This window comes from Colias philodice, chromosome 16, assembly GCF_061535455.1.
Source record: "Colias philodice isolate Cphi_HAF_F1 chromosome 16, ilColPhil1 Martin Lab GWU primary, whole genome shotgun sequence".
NCBI lineage: Eukaryota > Metazoa > Arthropoda > Insecta > Lepidoptera > Pieridae > Colias > Colias philodice.
The window spans coordinates 951964-973466 of NC_143101.1; the positions used below are offsets into that span (position 1 = coordinate 951964).

The following is a 21503-nucleotide window of genomic DNA, read 5'->3' on the forward strand; positions in this document are numbered from 1 at the left end:
TTATATTAGCCGATTTTAAAATACGGCCCTGTATATGATATGACCTCAGTCACCTTTATTCTCACATGAAAAACTAAATTACCAAATAGGTACTTATTAAAGTCCTTACTTATTATTTCGATCTAAAGTAGAATCTTAACCATTAACCGTGTAAAGAACAATTATATATATAAGGTAGGTACCTAGTACTTACTATATAAATTAGGTAGAAGAATTCAAATACTAAATAAAATACGCTACTCTTATAAAACAAATAAACATCTTACTCAAAATTCATTATTTGTTTAATAATAATTTTAACGTACCTATCTAAAACACACAGATATCTACAGATACGAGTTATCTCACTTCAATATGAAACAGTACAAAGTGAATGTGACCAAAAACAAGATAGCAAGTTTATCATCACATTATTTAAATTGAACTATAAATGGCTCTCGCAAGTAGAGGTTAGTTGAAAGTTGTTTTATTCCTCTTTATTTAATAAAATATATACCTAGATACATAAGGACTAAAATATTTAAGCTATCTATAAAACTAAAGCCTAATCTCTATAATCAATTGACAATAATTATCTCTTCATATATCTTGAGATAAATATAATAAAGTTGAGATAATCATATAAAATTGTGTATCATAATACTAACGTAATCATAAATAATAAATATTTCTTCGATAGGTATTTTCGTAGTTGGCGCGAAAAGGACTCCATTTTGTAAATATGGCGGATCATTACGAGAGTTGCCAGCTTCACACGCTTTTGCGGCGGCAGCTAAAGATGCAATACAAACAGCAAATTTTGATCCAAATTTAATAGACTGTACAATCATAGGAAATTGTTTTTTTGTAAGTTAATCCATACTATCCTACTATTTATTATAAATGCGAAAGTTACTCTGTTTCTACTCAGGCACAAGCCTAAACTACTGAATCGACTTTGATAAAATTTTTGTGATGGTGTGATGAATATGTATCGTCCTTACGAAATACTTACTTACAGTTTTGCACTCGCTCAAGTGGACTCATGGTCTAATCAATTAATATTTTACTTCTTTAATAATGTTATAAGTTCTTTAATTATTCAGCTAAGTCAATGTGACGGTGGTAAAACGCCCCGATACTGTGGCATTTATTCGGGTGTTCCTATCGAGAAGCCGGCTTTGGGAGTGAACAGAACATGCGCTTCTGGATTACAAGCTATCGTGACTGGTGGAATGGTATGGAGCACACAAAATATTATTAACAGCTAAAAGCTTAGAAATAAGTATCACAAAAAATGACGTTCTATTTTTTTCAAGATACATTGCACCCCCACAGATGAAGGAATCCAGAGAAACCAGCTTTTCCTGACTTGCACATTGCTTAGAAAAGCCTTTTTTAACCTACTCTAATTTTAATCCTATGTAATCTGCCTTTGGTTCGATTTTTTAAGCAAGGTATCGATGAATTCTTAATACTTCCATTGTATTTTATAGGAAATTCTAACCAATTCTGCAAAAGCATGCCTCACAGGTGGAACAGAAATAATGACCGCTCTACCAATGCTTGTACGGAATGTAAGATTTGGAACTACCCTCGGAAAAGCTTATCAAGTGGAGGATCATATCAAAACTCAATTCCCCGACAGTTACACTGGTTTGACTCTGCAGAAAATGGCTGAAGATCTAGCTAAAAGAATGAACATTTCTAGAGAAGATGTTGATAATTTTGCAATGGAAAGCCATTTAAAATGGAAAAAGGGTAAGAAAGAGAGAAAATACTTATCCAATATTCCTAGTTTTACAGAAATGAACTTAATTTAAGATTTTCTTGAACCACTTTATCCCTGTACGATTACCGTTATGACGAAAGTGATCGAATAGGCAATGTAGCTTTTGCCAGGGCTATGCACTAATTTAAAAAAACATAGTACATTTTTTTAGTTTCCGTTTAAATTTGTCGCTATGGTGGAAACTCAGTAAATGTTAATCTCAAAACCAATGTTACAGCACAAGAAGCTAAACTATTCGACTCGGAGGTAACTAAACTGGAAGTCACTCTAAATAAAAGAGCAAATACGGTCAAGATAGATGATTTACCGGATACGGAAATAAATCAAGACAAACTATCTACATTACTTCCGATTATTGAAGATGGTCAAATTGTTACGTCGGGTAATTCCGCTGTAAGTTAAAGCATATAATTCTTAAAGAAAAATAACTGAACTGCTCAAACAGTTTGAACTGGTCAAAATTTAAATGCAACAAAGGCACTGGCTTTCAAATAAAAGAAGCATCATCAAAATCGACTCATCCAGTAGAAAGTTCTGAGGTATTAGTAAAAATCAAAAGAATTGAGAACTAATTTTTTTAAGTGGTTGAAGAGAACTGGTAATTTTCAGACGTGTATTTAAAAAAAATCGATATTTTTGATAGGGTCCAGCAGATGGCGCGGCCGCTTTGCTATTAGCCAATGAGGAGTTAATAAACAAACACAACCTAACACCATTGGCCAGACTTTCTGGCTGGGCCTGTGTGGGAGTAAACCCTTTGGATACTGGCCTGGGAGCTGTATCAGCTGTGAGAAGATTGATGGATGTTGTAGATACTAGGCTTGAAGATGTCGACTTGTTTGAGGTATACAATTAATTTTTAATCCAGTCTTACGTAGGTGCAATGTATTCAGCGTTTTTATATTTATTGAAATTACAAAGCGTTAGTCGAAATTAAAATAAACAAATGAGCTACGATAAATTTTACCTACTTAAATATTATACTATCTAGTTCTACATTTAAATTTTTAACAATATATAGTATTAGTATGCATCAACTACTATTAATTAACAACTTTGTGCTTACAGATAAACGAAACATTTGCATCCCAAACTCTCGCTATTATTAACGAATTGAGAATAGATAAAAACAAAGTGAACATTAATGGCGGAGCGATAGCAATGGGCCACCCGGTCGCAGCCACCGGAGCAAGAATGGCTACGCATTTAGTACATCAATTAAAGTATGTGATTTGTGAATGTTCTTAATTATTTCTCTATTTGCTTAAGTTTTTGTTATGTTCAAGAATTGAGAATAACGAATAAAAAAAATTTTTACGATGGCAATTCTTATAAAGGCGCGCGAATATTTAAAGTTTGCAAGGGTTATAGGACATACTACAATGCTTTTCGGTAGAAAATAAAATGAAATAGCAATTATTTACAAACCTGGAAATTACACCAATATAATGCATTTACTATATATTATCACTTCTATGCTAAATTACTACTAGTGATCAATCATTAAAGGGGTGACAGACGTACGAGTAAGTACGCGAACTTGTGGCTCGACGACCTTTTACGCTCGTGTGTCACCCCAAGTACGCGTACTTAAAAACCGTCGAGTAAGTTCGTTGACGATCCAACATGTTTGAAATTTTACTCGTAGCCCGCCTTCGCTCGCACGTCTGTCACCGCCGCGAGCCGCGAGCCTAGCCTGTCTAGCTATAATAGGTGTTACTAAGTGCAAAAGTTCAATTAATTTCGTCTTCTTCTTTTACTTTAATGAAAATAATTTAATATAATTAATATGAATGAATATAATATAATTGAATATTGGCGAAAGTATCTTTGAATCACGCCAAGGAAGTTTCACTCCTGACGCGTGGGCTCGGCGCACACGCTCTTTTTTTGTAAAGTACCCTCAAAATATAATAGTAAAAACGAAAATATATCCTTCAATTTTTGAACATTTATTTTGTTAGAATGCTATTTACTTAAAAATAAGTGCTGGTTATTAAATTAAAAATGTCTATATATTTTAATTCCTGAATAACATAAAATTCCCTCTGTTGATGACATAGAGACATTCGATATCGGTGACACGCGAGAAGCTACTGACCAAGCTCTACGTGTGTCACCGCGACGTCGAGCCGAGTAAGTACGCGAACTTTAAAACCGCGATTTTAAAGTTTGTACGTCTATCAGCCCTTTTAAATAAAATACGATGACATGGCAGAAATCAAAATGAATAGGCAATCTACTCAAATAATTAATTCATTTGCATGAAAATTTGTTTCAAATATGAACTATAAATTTATAAGTGTGGCAACAGCTATGTCCTAAAATATAGCATGTGAAGCATTTGCAACTAAATATATACTTAGCAAATATAATCAAATAATCTATTCAATGCTTAAATATAATATTTGTTCTAACTTTCAGAACAAATGGGCTGAAAAAGGTGGTAGCTGCATCAAGTTGCGGAGGAGGTCAAGGAATTGCACTCATGTTTGAATGTGTTTAGTTATTTGTAAATGATATATTATACTTAGATATTTATAAATATATTATTCCATATAAAAATGTATTTTTAATTACCAATGGTTTTAATTTTTAAATAATGCTTGTACAATACATACAAAATTGTTACCTATTTGTAATTATTAATAAAGAAACAATATTGTGTAAAAAAAGTTTTATTTCACCTTAAATAACACTAAGCATAAATACTTATAATATTAAACATAATATAGAAAATCTACTTTATATGACATTCAAATTTTTTTTGAATGAAAAATTATAAATTTATTATCAAGAGAATATATACTGTATATTGTATAGTAACATGTTACATACAATAAAAATCAATTGCAGACCAAAAGAATAAATAAGAAACTTATAGAAGTGTATTTTTATTATGTAGGCAACATATTTATTATTATTTTGCTTACATTTCAAAATGAGTAGCAAAAAAGAAACTATATATTGAATCAGCTTAATAAGGATGTATTTTATCGATCTTTTATTTCTCTATGAATTTTAACACGAAAATTCTCTTCAATTCAATAAGTTAGAGAAATAATTCTGATACAATATGACAATTATCTTAATGAAGACAAACAGGTCTTACTTTATTAAGAAATAAATAGTCTACCTTGTACATAAATGTTTTAAAACTTATGTTAATGTCTCTCCTTTTGTAACCTGAAAAGAAACAGAATATATAATACATATTTCAAACTTTGGTTTTCAAAAAAATGTAAAGTTTGATTGTATAAGATAGTAATAATTTTTTTTTAGAGCATTTGTATGTGTTGCCTGCTGGTTAGGGAACATACCCGTGCTATGTGACCCCCTTCAAGTTTTTATGTAGTAATGACAAGTATGATTTTCAATCATTTCACAGGTAGAAAGTGTAACAAAAGACGATAATTATAGTCAAATTTGTGTTCGTTAATACACCATTTATTGCAAAGACAGAAATTTCTCTTGGCAAGATCTACTAAGCTATGTATTAAAAATCTAATCCAACCCCCTCACGCTGACTAATTGTAGTATTTTAAAGATCTACCTCCCCCCTTAAATTCATTACGTAGTATGGGTATGTCACCTTATATCAGAAATTATAACTTAGGTGTTCCTTTTGTAACTTGCAATTTTCAACGTCTTTCTGAAAAACTATTATGATATTAAAATATATAAAATACTCACACAAGCCTCTAAATAATCAATCTTCCTCTCGAGAGATGTGAGTTTTTCATTCAAAGTGGCAAGACGAGATCTGCACGACATATCTGTAATAATTTTAATTTAATATTGAAAATGAATGAATGAAAAATACTTTATTGCACACTTAATACAGGATTATAAACTAAGAACCATACAAGTAATAACATGTACAGAGGGCGGTCTTATCGCTGTAAGCGATTTCTGCCAGACAACCCGAATACTTTTAATCATACAATTAGAAAATAGAAAGTATAAATTAATATTGAGGACAAAACATACATAATTTTATATATTATACTTTGTATTGTTACTTATCGACTTCTATGTATTGAAACTGGTTGTATTTTTAATGTATATAATTTATAAATTAAATGAAAAAGGAGTTGGTTGTGAGTCACACACTTAATTCTTTAACAAGCATTTAATATTCTATGTATCTTATGTACCTACCGTAGGTTGAACTGAACTCAGTAATTAGTAAAAAATGATGATTTTTGTCTGACCAACTTACCAAAGGAATTCAGGAAGTCTGTTATTTTCTTGATACTTCCCGTTATCACTTCAATATACTCTCTGTTAGCCCAGTCTTGTTGAATTTGCTTCTGGATTGTTTCACGAGGTGGTGTAGCCATTTTTGCAATAATATAATGTGAATCACTATTTTAAATACCTGATAATTACAATTGTTTTTATTTTATCAATCTGTGTTATCAATTATTCTTCAAAACTGACTGTTGTGTGATTTGTCTGTGTCACTCTTCGTAATTGTCTATAGTTCGAAGCACAGACTGCTGACTGACACAATTAAATTTGTTTAATATTCAAGCAAGTTTAACATCTAGTGCGCACGAGCGACTTTTGTATCCGCAACTATTTTGTCTCTCACATCAAGTCCATGGGCTAGTATGAAAGTGCGCGTATGGAGTGTAATCTTAGTGCAATAGAATTTATTACAGAAAAAAACAATACCTTTCATAGGGCACCGTATTCAGAAAGAAAGCTGGAAACTTATAAGCGCTGACAAGCGCCGGTAACCCGCGCAGGAAAATATATGAACACGCGCCGAAAAGCGCTGATCGGCGTCGACAAGTTCCGACAAGCTTCAACAAGCGCTGGTCAGCGCTGGGCGCTGCCATATAACATTGGTTTGGTCTGCTTCAACCTGCTTCCTTTGTGTAGAACGAAGCAGCGTTGACAAGCGCCGATAAGCACTTATAACACAGAACCGTGCTTATAAGTTTCCAGCTTTCTTTGTGAATATGCCCTTAATGTACATGTACTATGATCACAACTATGATGAGTGGTTCCAAACCATGGAACAGAATTAGATGTTATCTGTGGGTACACAACCGGTGTTGTGTCAAACAGTCGAAGACATCTGTCAAGATTAAAGTGTCAACATTACTCGTACTAATACCTAATCTGTGGTCAACATCGTCAACATAAAAATTTATTCAGATTTCGATTTTCGATACGAATCGCATGTTTCCAAATTTTTTAATTTAAAAACCTTTTTTATATATAAAAATGGATGAAATAGAATACAAGCTGAAAACCAACACTAGTGTACTGATAGTTAATGCTATTGATAAGTTGATATCTACAATAAAATCGAAATATAAGCCGGGCGAGGGGCAAAAGTTTGTTTTGGAGAATGAAGAATTGAAATATTTGAGAGAGAAATGTTCATCACCGGAGCCCGTCGTGAGTCTGACGGCATGCCAAGGTCTACTGGCGCTGGTTGAACTCAATGTCCTAGAAATAGGGCACACCATGTCGACTGTTGTGTCTCTTCTGCCCACGGCCCAGTAAGTGTTTCTTTCTTCTCTGATATTCTGCAACTAAACTTTTAAAAGTGCGTTGGAATCATCATGTACATAGAATATAAAAACAACCAGTTACAGTGATAAATAAAATAGAGTTATTAACCATTGTGTAAAGTAAAATTTATATTTTTTTTTCAGTAATTTCTCTGCTATAATTTCAACAATGGCCGGTCTTCTAATTTTGGACTTAAAGTCGCGGTTAGTCCCAGGACAGCCTTATAAATGTCAGTTTTCATTGAGATCGCCTCATCATCCATTTATTACCGTTCTTGAGAGAAATAAGGATATGGAAGATGACGTTTTGGCCCAGATGCATGCCTTGTGCACTAACCATGAATATTTGTAAGTATATGCTTGATGAAATGAAATGTAACTTCAATATAAATTAAGGTATCTGTTTCTGTTTTATAGAAAATCATTGAAATCTAAAAGCATTAGATAAAATCTATAAACCAAATAAAACTATTTTCATTTATGTATAAGTTTTACAGCAATAAAATGCATAAATTATTCAAAAAAAGAAACAAAAATTGTACATATTTAATTTTTGCCATAGCCTGTCATACTTTTCTTTTCTTAAAAAAATGTTCTAAGCAAAAATTCTGCTATCTTCGCCAGAGTATCGTCAAACAGCCTCGAGCTACTCCGTCCAGTGTTCCTCTGGATGACGTGTAACCCTCAACGCAGTAGAGGTATCTCCAGGGCCTGGCAGCTGCTGCTCAGTCTCCCACAATCCGATACTCAGTCGTCATTGCTGCTGGCCTGTATTAGTTGTCAACAGGTATGCATATTAAAAATGAAAGACTCTAACAGATACTAAACGCGATTTATTAATTATATTATTAATCTGATGTCTTGCACATTTTACAGCATGCATGGTCAGGGGAGAATGTCAATCGGCAGTCAAATTTAAAATCCATAAGTCTTTAATTTCTAAATGTTTAATAATTGAGTAAAATCAAACAGAATCTTATTCTTATTGTGCCTAGACGTATAATATTGCTTTTGATCACTCTGTATTTCTCATTGTTTTTATATTTAGAATCTTATACATTATTATATTTATATAGTACTGCAAAGTGTTATAACTGTATTATTAAAGTGAAACTTTTATTACATCGTCTCAAACTTTTTGGTCTGTGTAGCGCATGTCGCGTGACGGTCGTCTGCCGAGTAGGTATAAAGCAGTGTTCGGAGTCATTATCGTACAAATACGATAATTTTGTGCCTAAGTTTCACTTTTACCGTGGTTTCATAAAACCACACAACATTTTTTATTCTCCAGTTTAAAAAAAAAAGAAAACATGAATATCTTCTCTCTAGTTATATAAACTTGTAACATGTTCCTATACTAAGCATATTTATTTATTTTTTACTATAAAATATGCACATCATTAAACTATATTTCTCCAGATATGCAACCCAAAGCTGATAGACAGTGCGTTCGCAGCGTACTCCGCTGTGACTGAATCGGCGATATATCAGCACAGGAGCGAGGCTGTTGTGGCTTTGGTGCCTATGCTAGTGAGAGTGTGCGGGGAATTGTTGAAACATGGGTAAGGGGTGGTTTATGTTGAATTATTGAAGTGAAAACTTCTTTAGCGGCGTTGAGCACTTTTTCTGTATAATGGGTATAAAATCTTAAACTAGCGTCAGGACACGTGGCCTGATCGAAAAAGCGTAAGACGGATGGATATCAAACATGCTCAACGTTAATAATCAAGTTTTCACTTCTGCCGGCACTCCCGGAGTGCAACCCGTCTTTTTTTTTTAAATAATTGTTCCTCCTCCACAGTTCGTGAAAAGGAAAAGCTGAAATAGCTCCAAAGCAGTTTTCTATTGTTGTAAGATTTTTAAAACGGTTTTGTATTATACAGGTTGACTTTATATAGGTGTAATAGTTTTAAAGGGGTGAAAGTAAAGCTCATTTGGAATATAAAGGTAAATATTACCTAGCCGATACTTATTTCAGAAATATTTGACATTTTTACTACTACTAATTGAAACTATGCAATAAGTTTCGGCTAGGTAATGTTTACATTTTTTTAATTCCAAAACCGCTTAATAACATTTTTTCTTATGTCAGAGCAAGCAAAGGCTGTATTACACCTATAATATGTCACCCTGTGTAATAATCAAACCAGATATTAAAAAAAAAGACGTGTGGCACTCGGGGACTGCCGCGGTAGAGCTATTGCATGCTATGTCTTCAAGCCACACCTCCGCGCCCGTCCCCGTGGGGAGCGTTAGGTTTTTCGTTACGCAATTTCTGGATTCGGTCTCCGCGCTCAAGGCCCGCGATAGAAGCTATGCAATAGCTTAAAAATATTCCAATGTTTTTTTTACTTCCAGTCGCGACCCGCGTCCATGCTACAGTCTAATCGAGCGTTGTCTCTCCCTGGACACGCCGGAAATGCGCACCGTATCCGGGCTGGCTCTGTTGCTATTGGCTGATAACCTCACGCACACGGCCGCGAGATATCTGCACGAGCTGTTCAATTTGTGTGAGTTTTTTGGATTTTTTTATAATTTTTTTGTGTGAGGGTAGTTTTTCGAGAAATTATTGGGTTTTGTTTTTGAAGTGAAAACTTCTTTAGCGGCGTTGGGTATAAAATCTTAAACTCGCGTCAGGACACGTGGCCTGATCGAAAAAGCTTAAGACGGATGTTTTTTTTTTAGCCCTTATATTCCATGCGTAAGACGGCTACCATTCCAAAATATCAAACATGCTGAACGAGATCGATAATCGATAACGATAATCAAGTTTTCACTTCTGCCGGCACTCCCGGAGTGCAACCCGTCTTTTTTTTTGTAATAAATGGTAATACAATAATATTATGATAATGGTCATATCGTTTTACAGTTTTTAATGTTTTAAATTAATATGTAATAAGATAGAATAAAAATATATCAATGGAAATAAATTATTATATTTAGGTGACAGAAAACACCATTGGCATGCTCTAGAAATAATAAAATGAATAACAGTGAAAAATAAAATATGCATAATATTCTTTTAACTGCTAGAATGTAGTATGTATTTGAAATACCGAAAAAAAAACTAAATCTTCTTACAGGTCTCAACATAATAAGCAAATGTGACTACTCCGTACTCGGCCTGAATTCCTTCGTCGGTTTCTCGCTACAGTGGCTCAATCTACCCTCATATTTGACAAACGACGCTCTAAGTGTAGCTGCCAAAATACTAGATATCCATCAAAATAGCAAAACAAAAACTTCTCTGTACACAGCGAACTTGAAACAGAATACAATGTTCCAGAATTTAGTGCATACAGACGGACGGTTATACGCATATTATAAAATACTAGATACATTTGAACGGGTTAGAGATAATCCAACCAAGTTGAGAGACTGGTTAAAAAATTTGACACAAAGTGACAGTTTGAAAGTGGAATTACTCCCGTTTTTGGTCGGGTTATGTTTTGATAGACATGCGGAAGAGGACCTTATTATTGAAGCTTTAAAGTGTATTATTGGTGTGGTGGGAGTGAAAAGGGAAGTGTCAGTGACAGTGTTGCCAATGTTAGTGTATAAGATTGCTAATGAAGAACGGCCGAATGTTAGGTTGGAGTGCTTGAAGGGGCTGCCGTTGATGGCTGCTACTAAGGTAAGGAGTTTAGTTAAATATTTTTTTGAAGTTTAGTTCTACAAATATAACTGGAAAGTGTAAAAAACAATATAAAAGCTTAGTTACCAACAAAATTAATATGTTTATTTTAACATGATTATTATTATGTATTAGTAAAACACATGAGTATGTTAGAAACTAGAAAACATGTAATATTTTAATAATCCTGTGTATAATCATGATTATTAGAAAAATCAAAATTGCAATAATTTATATTGTGTTGTGATTTTTTTTTATTTAAATCAACAATTTCGAAAACTAGCATTGTGTCAAAAGCACAGAAAACTAAAAAGCATTTTTTTTTCATCAAAATTAGTTTGATAATGTAATATTTGTATTTCCAGGAAAATGTACCAACTTTAGTGTCAGTGCTCAATAAGTTAAAAGCTAACAAAGGAGTGCCTACATCACTACTTGTCATGTTGTACACCAGTTTGGCTGAAACTCAGGTATTTAAAAAATCTGTTATTAGTTGCTAACATTTCTTTTGTGGTAAATTTTGTATCTCGTATTTTATTATTTAGTGTTTAAAGTTGTGTGTATAATAAACATAACTTTTAAAAATCCTATAATGATGTGTGTAGAACTTACACATGACAATTTATTAATTATAGATTAATAAAATAGTATATTTTCTTACGTATTTAATTTAGGTATCAAAGATGATATAGACTAATGAACTCACTAAAATTGCGCGTAAATACAACGCGATTTTTAAGTTATTGCATAGCTTCTATCGCGGGCCTTGAGCGCGGGGACCGAATCCAGAAATTGCGTAACGAAAAAACCTCACGCTCCCCACTCCGACGGGCACGGAGGTGTGGCTTGAAGGCATAGCATGCAATAGCTTTACCGCGGCAGTCCCCGAGTGCCACACGTCTTTTTTTAATATTTTTATAACTTAATCTAAAAAACATAACTTATATACATTATACTAGCTGCGGTTTTACACGCAGTGCTCCGCTCCTGTTGGTCTTAGCGAGATGATAATATATATCCTATCTAACACTGAAATAATTTTTCAAATCGGAACAGTAGTTCCCGAGATTCAACAAACTCTTCCGCTTTATAATATTAGTATAGATTATGTGTGTGTGTGTGTTTTTTTGTGGCTTTCTTTTTGTAAGTTTAAAAAAAATATTATATTTAATTTGTAATTATTTTTGCTCGTTTCAGGTGCGTTGTTTCCCATACTTGCAAGAGTGTCTAGTTGACACTTCGATTGGCCCGGATGACCTCAAGTGGGAGGTGGACGTGGCTAAAGCTGTCGCTGTTAAACGTATTTGTGAAGCGAGGTAACGTTTGCCACATAATATGTAGGCTCTTAGCGATAAAAATACAATGAAAATGATATGAATTACATAATATGTAAGTATGTACTAAAATGTCAAATTCAAGGATGAGTCCGAATAAATAAACATAAGGATATTTAAAAATTATTTTTGGTACAAAAAATGTAATTTATAAAGATATTCTATGACTTCTGTACACTATAGTGAAGTCCCGTGTCCCCGTAGTGGGGTAGGGGGCAGATGCATTATTCATACATCTGTTTCACTGATCGATTTTTCTTTAGGGACAAGTAGGTGATCAGCCTTCTGTGTCCTGCCAGACCGAGACTTTTTTTTTTTTCGTCTCCACCGGGAATCGAACCCAGGACCCCTCGGTTCTACGCTCACGCGTCAACCACTGTACCGAGGAGGCGGTCATCCGGTAACTATCTGTACACTATAAGTTGTCTAATTTATACTAATATTATAAAGCTGAAGAGTTTGTTTGTTTGTTTGAACGCGCTAATCTCAGGAACTACTGGTCCGATTTGAAAAATTATTTCGGTGTTAGATAGCCCATTCATCGAGGAAGGCTATAGGCTAAATTATATCATCACGCTAAGACCAATAGGAGCGGAGCCATGCTGGTGAAACCGCGAAGCGCAGCTTGTTATTTATATTATTTTCAATTATAACGAATGAATATTTATTGCATGTTTAATATTAAAACTTGTTCATTTTGTTTTAATGTACAAAAAACTTTTTTTTCCAGAGCGTCAACCCACGGTTTAGAACTAGTATCAGTAATATCGTCCCTCCTCAACCGTTGCACGGACAAAGCGGGGGCCACGGCCACGTGTCTCGCGCTAGAGGCCCTCGGGGCCCTGTGGAGGGGCAACGCGGTGGCCCCGCCGGGGACCTGGAAGGCCCTGGAGCCGAGATTGGGCAGGGATAATAGACCTGCTGTGCAAGCTAGGTAGGTTTGGGGCCATTTTTAGTGTTTATTTTATTTTATTAAAAATTGTTTGGTTGGTAGGTATTGTATATTCTATGGCGCAAAAGTCATGATATTGTTGTTTTATTGTTACAAGGGTTTGTTAAATTGGCTGTACAATAAAATGTTTAAAACGAAATTAAAAAAAATTATAAAATGTCCCATTGAAGTCAATTCGGTAACCAAATTATAATACATAGAGATTTTAAGTAAGTACAAATGAAAAGCTACTTGAATCGCATATAATTTAAATTCGCAAAAGAACTCAAATACCGTCGTATCATGAATTATTTTTTAAGCTTGTTCCTACTTGACAATGTGTATTTTTTTGCATTTCAAATTATTCTAGCATTTGTTTATTATATTCACGTTTATTCTTACAGCCTGTGCAAGTTGTTGGGCGAAGTCCCCGGGCTCCGAGTATCAACTCCCGCGTACGACGCGCTCATCACCGACGCGGCTCGCCGTTTGTGGGCGCTGGTCGCGGAGGCTTCGCCCTCCGTGGTAGAAGCAGCTTGCGAAGCCCTAGCTAACTATAAGATCGAGGATTACAAGCTGAAGGATGTGCCTGAGGTTAGTATGGTCATAAATAAATAAATAAAATAAATAAAAAACACTTTATTGTACAATGCACAGATATAAAAAACAATAATATACAAAATGAATCTTCACCGTACAAATAGTAATTAATATGAATAGTAATTCATATGAATCGTAGTAGTAGTAAAGTAGTTTAAAAATTGAAAACATAATATTTTAGTCGAAACAAAATATATAACAAACACTCACGCATAATATTTATTTCCATAGCTCGCTCTACAAAATGGCGACCTAAGTAATATACGTAAGAAAAAAATAAAAAAAATATGTTTAATAAAAAATTATTGCATGCGGATTGTTTTTACTTCTTAAAAGTTTTTGCAACTTATAAAAGAAAAGCACACAAATTTATTAATTCTGTTTTATATACAACTAGATTTCCGCCCGCGGCTTCGCCCGCGTTTTCAAAGAAAAACTCGCATAGTTCCCGTTCCCGTGGGATTTCCGGGATAAAATCTATCCTATGTGTTAATCCAAGTTACCCTCTATATGTGTGCTAAATTTCATTGTAATCGGTTTAGTAGTATTTGCGTGAAATAGTAACAAACACACATCCTCACAAACTTTCGCATTTATAATATTTAAGTAGGATAGTATAATTTAAATAATGCTTATCATGATGTTATTAAATAGTAGTTACAAAACTGTAAGATTTTAACAAAAATCCAATTTTCAACTAACAATCAAACTTTCTACACGATATTCACACTTTCTATTTCTACGTCTATATAAAATAACATAGTCTTTATAATTTTCAGATATACAGACGGACAGTGAAACTACCGCCTGCGTATTGTAAAACACCCGTAGATGCTATAAGAAAACCCGAAGATGTCTTGGATTATATCCCATGTAAGTATAAATATTAATAAATGAGCAACAACCGACTCATTAAAATCTAAAGTTTTGTCATAACATATAACAAGAAAAATACTGTATATAATTAATAATTATCATTTGTTTTTTTACATTTTTAAGTCATATGTAATATAATATTTTAACGCCATCTATAGCGAATAGTAAGAAACTAATATTGATGTGGAAAACTTACGAATTTTATAAATATGATCATAGATGGCGCTAATGTCATCGTGAAATTAAAGAAATTTATGTTTTAAAATTATTATTCTTCATTGAGATTCACTTACCGAAATTGATAAAATAGACATTTTATTTTATTAAATTGTATGTACAATAATAACAAAGTCCATACAAACCGGTCTACTATTTAATAAAATTTCGAAAACCTAATTATTATTCTGAATTTCAAAATGGCCGCCGGCTCATATATAATTAAAAATGATCACATGTTCAATGATGTGCATCTCAATTAAATTTAGAAATACATAATATATTATATTTATATTTGGAATTATTAATAAGGTAACTAGATGGCGATAGTTGTATTTTAAATCGCACTATAGTAATGTTTTTCGCAATACGTAAGTAATTCCCTACAAGCTGCACTAGTCACACTTCTCTTCTAAACTTCAATTTTTGATGCCCTACTTTATGTAGGGCTTATAAATCCTAAACTATTATGAACTATGAAGTATGAACTCCGAATAATTCAAACACAATATCAAACTTGTTACTTGAAGAAGTTCTAATAATGTCTTATTACATTTAACATTTTAATTTAAAATACGTGCTATTATTATTCTGCCAACTTATCGATATTAGGTCTATTATTTCAATAATATATTTTAAGTAATCAGTAATATTGATATGTATTTTATTTCATACGAATTTAAACAAACAAAAGAGTGCATTCATCAAAACTTTCTATTGTCACATTTTCTTTTATTTTTTTACTATAATTAAGCTGTAGCCTTTAAGCAAATAATAAGAATGCTAAAATGTAATGTTAATTTTTTTACTTTAGTCTTAATAATCATTTAATTTAGTTTTCTTCCTTCTATATATCATTTTCAGGCAATCTATACTAATATTATAAGGCTGAAAAGTTTGTTTGTTTGTTTGAACGCGCTTATCTCAGGAACTACTGGTCCTATTTGAAAAATTGTTTCGGTGTCAGATAGCCCATTTATCGAGGAAGGCTATATGCTATATTATATCATCACGCTAAGACCAACAGAACCTGAGCACTGCGGGTAAAACCGCGGAGCACAGCTAGTATCATATTCCTTTTTATCTGAAAATATAATTTCGATCAATATATATTTAAACTTACATTTGTGTTGTACATTAACTCTAAAATCTATTTATAGATAATATCTAAATTATATATTTAATTAAAAATTTTCAGGTGAAATCTGGCCAGAAGTGTTCAAAAACACGAATCAAGCTGCCCTCCCGGGGGTGCAATATTTAGTGGGCAAATTGATAGAGCGTGAAGTTCGCGCATACCGCAGTGGGGTGTACAATATAGAGGGCAGGGAGCCGCAGGGCTTGGGGCACTTGCCCCCGCACAGCGTGGTTAGGGGCATGCTTGATTGCTTTAGGAAACAGGTGAGATTGTTTTTTTTAACTAGAACGCCCGCAACTTCGCCCGCGTTTGCTAAGAAAAACCCGCATAATTCCCGATCGCTTAAATCGTTAAAACTACGCAACGGATTTTGATGCGGTTATTTTTAAAAGAGGGATTCAAGAGGAAGGTATATAATTTATTATATTTTAAACAAAGCGGGTGAAGACGTGGGCGGAATGCTAGTATATATATATATAAACGGCCTTTTGAATCTTTCTAACTACATAAAAAAAATTGAATTCCATTGTGTCGTTTTAAAGATCTAAGCAATTAAGCATACAAAAGTCGCATATTATTAAGTGTTTTTTTAATAGATAGTGGTTCTTGATGAAGGTTTTAGTATATAATTTGTTAATTAATTTTCTACAATTTAGCGGGCGAAGCCGCGCGCAGATAGCTAGTTGTTATTATGTATGTGTGTATATGTCGTGATAGATAGCGTCTTGTTCTTATTTGAATAAGTTTTATATAGTTTGATTTATTATATTTTAATTAATGTAATTTTTATGTATTTATTATTTAACTAGCGGTCCGCCCCGGCTTCGCCCGTGGTACGTGCTAACATTTTCTCTCCATAAGAACCATCCTCATACTTCAAGGAATATTATAAAAAAAGAATTAGCGAAATCGGTTCAGCCGTTCTCGAGTTATGCGCTTACCAACACATTTTGCGATTCATTTTTATATAGAAGATTTAATTTTTATGTTGGTGATTGATCCTTTATAAACCCTACATAAAGTAGGGCATCAAAAATTGGAAAATAATAATGTCATAATTGATAACAAGCGCAGCTTGTTAGGAACTACTTACGTATTGCGAAAAACATAACAATAGTGCGATTTAAAATACAACTAGCGCCATCTAGTGATGGTAAATAAAGCTATGTACTGTGTGTACTTTAATGCCCTATATTTTTAAATTGGTTTATTTTACTTGTATAAATAACTCATGCATGCCATAATTACAACAAATCTATACTAATATTATAAAGCTGAAGAGTTTGTTTGTTTGAACGCGCTAATCTCAGGAACTACTCGTCCGATTTGAAAAATTCTTTCGGTGTTAGATAGTCCATCTATCGAGGAAGACTATAGGCAATAAAATCTTATCACGCTTAGACCAACAGGAGCGGAGTCACGCGGGTGAAACCACGGCGCGCAGCTAGTTTTATATAAAGATCGGTACATGTCACGCAAAAACTAAGAGTGTTTGTATACACGTTGTATACATGATTATACCTTTACCTATATTAATATTATAAATGTGGGAGTAACCTTGTCTGTCTCTTCGTTAGTCGTCACGCCTAAATCACTGAACCGATTATGATGAAATTTGATACACATGATACACACATAATTTGAAACCTGAGAAAGGACATATCATAGGTTTAAATTGATATTTATTGTTTTATGGCATTCAAATGCTTTATAAATATAAATTTATAAAGAATAGAAAAAATTCGATCACGAGGCGGGACTCGAACCCGCATCCTTTCGCGCCATTCCGGGGCGGATGCCTGACCAATTTAGCCACTCGTGAATTTTCTATTCTTTATAAATTTATATCATAGGTTTATTCAAAAAATGTTACGTTTTGTTAGCTTGTTTTATATAAATGTTGTGTTTAGCTATTTTTTTTTAGTTTAAATAACTTTAAAACAGATTACTTCACCAACCTACGACATCCAAGAGCCAATCCTCCTGGCTATATTCAGTACCCTATCTGCGGAGTACCCTCGGCCACTCCCCCCCATGGACCTGAGCTTCCTCCACGAGGTGTTCCACCGTGGAACCCCCTGGAGGATGAACAGCATCCAACTGGCTGCGAGGCAAGCGCTCACAGCACCATCTGCTAGACGAATGGTCGATAATTTTCTGGTTGGAATCGAACCGGGGGTAACGGAGGTGAGAATATTTTGGTTTTTATATGTATTGGTTGTTTATCTATTGTACAAACAGTAGTTAACACTATGAAATGTAAGTTTTGTGTAGTTTTCTGTTCTGTGTGTATTAATGCTTTATGAATTTTAGTTTGATTAATAATGTGAATTTGTCTTTATTACAAAAGTTTCATTATAGTAACTTTTAAGGCCAATTTAAGTTTATATAACATCAAACTTATCAAAAGTTGTACATTTCCGTATGTATTTGTAAATGTTTTATAGATTATAGTTCGATTAGTAATGTGAATTCGTCATAATTGAAAAAATTTCACCGTCTTAACTTTTAAGGGCAATTTAATTCTGTAACATCAAACATATTAAAAGTAACATAAATATTTAAAAGGTAATGACCATTTAAAGCGTACTATATTTACCCTTGAAATTTATATTTTGGTTTTATGGCACCCAAATGCTTTTTATACATTTAAATTTGTAAAAAATAGAAAAACTTCTATCAAATATTTAAAAAAAATATGTAAAAATTTTATTTACCGTTTTAAAAATTTGTTTCAAATTTTATATCCACTTAAATTTATAAAATATCACGCCACACTAAATTTTCCAGGAATCAGACATAATGCTGATCTTCGAGCACCTACCCATTTTATGCCGCACCATGCCCCCAAACACCCTCCGACCCTCGGTGGAAAGAAGCCTGGCACATTCCCTGGGGAACCGGGAGCTGTTCCCCCAGCAGCTGGCCAGCATCAGCCGGACCCTGGATAACGAGAGGATCCACGAGGCTAATAGGACCTGGTTGTGTCAGCTTTTGGAAGCCCAGTTCTCGCTGATCGCTGATGATAGTCCGGTGAGTTTGAGCGATTGATTTGTGATTTTTTATTAATAAATAAATTGTAAATGGTCTGTTAGTGATGTAGAATTTACTTTTGTATGTTTTATAATATGAAATACAAAGTAAATTTCAATTGTTTATATTCTCTGTTAAAAAAAAAAATCTTTATTTAACTTATTATTTGTGTCTGGAGATTCTCTCGTCTATTTTTCAATTTCGAAATTTCGAATTCATAATATAATTCTTTACTTTCGTAATATAAGAATTAAAATTGGATTTGTCTTATTTCGCCTTTTCTTCCATGCTCAATTTTTCTAACATTGGATTTTCCTTAAAACTTATAGAATTCTGATAGAATGTAAATGCTTTAAATGTTTCAAATGATAGTTCTAACCCACTCCTCTCTATTCCCTCCTTTCTTGGTCATTTTAATGTAGGATTTGATTACATATTTTGCCTTCTCAGTTTCTGGTATTCTATGTTATGAGTTTTTCTTATCTCCTAAAAGTAACATTCTAGGTTTTTATATCCTTTCAATGTGTCTCTGACGACATTCCTGACCGGATTTTCTCTTTTTTCCTCTAGCTTTGGTTCCCATACGTCCAAGCCTGTAGATCTTTATCCACGAAGTACCTAGAGCGTATGACGTCACCGAGCGGGTGGTGGGAGGTGTCCAGCGATCTCCTGCGCAAGTCGTGTTCCATCCGCAGTGCGCTGGCGGCGGGGGGCGAGTGTGCAGCACCGCTCGTGTGGCTCAACGAGACTGTGGATGTGCATGCCAGCCAGATTGTGTGAGTTTGTTTGTTAAATTATTTTTTTAAAGCATTATTTATATTTTATAACTAGCTGTGCCCGCGACTTCGTCCGCGTGGAATAGTGACTGCATAGTAGTTACTACTTAACTTAATTATTGAGTAAACACGGACTACCATAAATAAGTAAAAGATCTGTTAGTAAAATTTATTACTAAACTGTGCTAAACAATAAAAAAAATAAATGCCTTATTAATTATCTACGTAAAATTTCTTTTAAATTATGTCATATTATTTTTAGGCACCAGGGGGGAGGTGAGCAAATTTCTTTTCCTTCCTTCCTTGTATGGATGTTTTTAACAATGTATCGTGCAGCAACTGATCAGCTTAATCGATACTCAGTTTTTATCAAATCCAGCACCAAATCCAAATCAGATCTTTCCTGAATCCTGTCTCACGCCTGTAGTAACTAAACCGTTTAGACCGTGCTATAAAAATTAAATTAAAAAATAAAACAACGCTACGAAGAAAAGTGCATAGATAATAAAAGGAATAAATAATTTCACAAACTTCCCGAAGATTTTTAAAAATAAATACCATTTACATATTGTCACCCTACAACCCACTGTCACCCCTAAAGTGCCCTAAATGTAATAAACGGATGAACCGATTTCGATAAAATATGACTAATTGTAATTCACACGTTGCCCTTTCATATTTTGATATGCCGCTTGAGTATATTATTTGACCACATTCGATTATTGTTCATTCCCACTTTTACTGCTATAATCTAATAAATGGATAAACCGAATTGCATAAAAATATAACTAACTGTACTTCACCCGTTATGCACTTTCATTTGATATGTCACTTGGGTATATTTGACAACATTCGTTTTTTTCATTCCCACTTTTACCCATATATAGGTATAATAAATGGATGAACCGATTTTGATTAAATATGTCTAATTATACTTTACACGTCATGCCCTTTCATTTGATATGTCACTTGAGTATATTTGACAAAATTAATTTTTTTATTACCACTTTTATACCTATATCAAATAAATGGATGAACCGATTTTGATAAAATTTGACAAATTGTTACTGATAGGTCGTTCACTTTCATCTTAATATATATCACTTAGGTATATTTGACAATTTTCGTTTTTTTCCATTCCCACTTTTACCCCTATATACGTAGGTATAATAAATAGATGAACCGATTTTGATACACTTTATCTAACTGCATCGGAAAATATGCTGCCTAACAAAAAAACCGCATCTAATTCGGATTACATGTTAGCGAGCTACCGTGGCACAAACAGACACACACACACACAGACACACATAGCGGTCAAACACTTATCACCCATCTTTTTGCGTCGGGTTTTAAAAATATAATACGACATAATTTAAAGGACATTTTATGTATAAAATTTACCTAGAAGTAAGCATAATTCTAATTTGACCCCCCACCCCCACCCTTGGGGACTTTCGATATGATCACTTGGACATTTATAGGAATAACAATTGAAACAGATAACTTACGTTTTATCGTACAGTGTACAATAGAATGCCTTAGCAAATGTTCGCCGTGAATACTTAAATGGTCATAACTTTTTTATTTACGAACCGATTGACATGAAATAAACACTAAATGTTAAATGAAGATTACCACAATATATTAGTGAAAACCGCAT

The 21503-nt window shown here is 33.6% G+C and overlaps 3 protein-coding genes across 4 annotated transcripts in view; 2 read left to right on the forward strand and 1 right to left on the reverse strand.

Moving 5' to 3' along the window:
• Window positions 1–326: 326 nt before the first annotated feature.
• LOC149481418 (3-ketoacyl-CoA thiolase, mitochondrial-like) lies at window positions 327–4404 on the forward strand. Its single transcript, XM_089704746.1, has 8 exons — window positions 327–449; window positions 680–846; window positions 1086–1217; window positions 1476–1740; window positions 1989–2164; window positions 2415–2615; window positions 2840–2994; window positions 4196–4404. Exons 1-8 carry the CDS (start codon window positions 431–433, stop codon window positions 4275–4277), a joined length of 1197 nt encoding a protein of 398 aa, XP_089560872.1. The 5' UTR covers window positions 327–430; the 3' UTR covers window positions 4278–4404.
• A 255-nt stretch (window positions 4405–4659) lies between these two features.
• Window positions 4660–6236, reverse strand: HSPC300 (hematopoietic stem/progenitor cell protein 300). Its single transcript, XM_089705041.1, has 3 exons — window positions 5994–6236; window positions 5465–5547; window positions 4660–4957 (listed from the first exon to the last, which is right to left on the reverse strand). The coding sequence occupies exons 1-3, from the start codon at window positions 6112–6114 to the stop codon at window positions 4931–4933; spliced, it is 231 nt and encodes a 76-aa protein (XP_089561167.1). The 5' UTR covers window positions 6115–6236; the 3' UTR covers window positions 4660–4930.
• Window positions 6237–6943: 707 nt separating this feature from the next.
• Window positions 6944–21503, forward strand: part of LOC149481420 (focadhesin) — a 45843-nt gene continuing 31283 nt past the window's right edge. For both annotated transcript variants that reach the window (XM_089704988.1, XM_089704989.1), the window contains exons 1-15: window positions 6944–7290; window positions 7447–7650; window positions 7927–8089; window positions 8722–8864; window positions 9661–9812; window positions 10386–10936; window positions 11302–11406; window positions 12134–12252; window positions 13001–13204; window positions 13606–13795; window positions 14581–14674; window positions 16092–16294; window positions 17976–18218; window positions 18822–19064; window positions 19635–19840. In XM_089704988.1, coding sequence (XP_089561114.1) covers window positions 7010–7290; window positions 7447–7650; window positions 7927–8089; window positions 8722–8864; window positions 9661–9812; window positions 10386–10936; window positions 11302–11406; window positions 12134–12252; window positions 13001–13204; window positions 13606–13795; window positions 14581–14674; window positions 16092–16294; window positions 17976–18218; window positions 18822–19064; window positions 19635–19840 — 3101 coding nt within the window. In that variant the 5' untranslated portion in view covers window positions 6944–7009. The remainder of the gene's footprint in view (window positions 7291–7446; window positions 7651–7926; window positions 8090–8721; window positions 8865–9660; window positions 9813–10385; window positions 10937–11301; window positions 11407–12133; window positions 12253–13000; window positions 13205–13605; window positions 13796–14580; window positions 14675–16091; window positions 16295–17975; window positions 18219–18821; window positions 19065–19634; window positions 19841–21503) is intronic.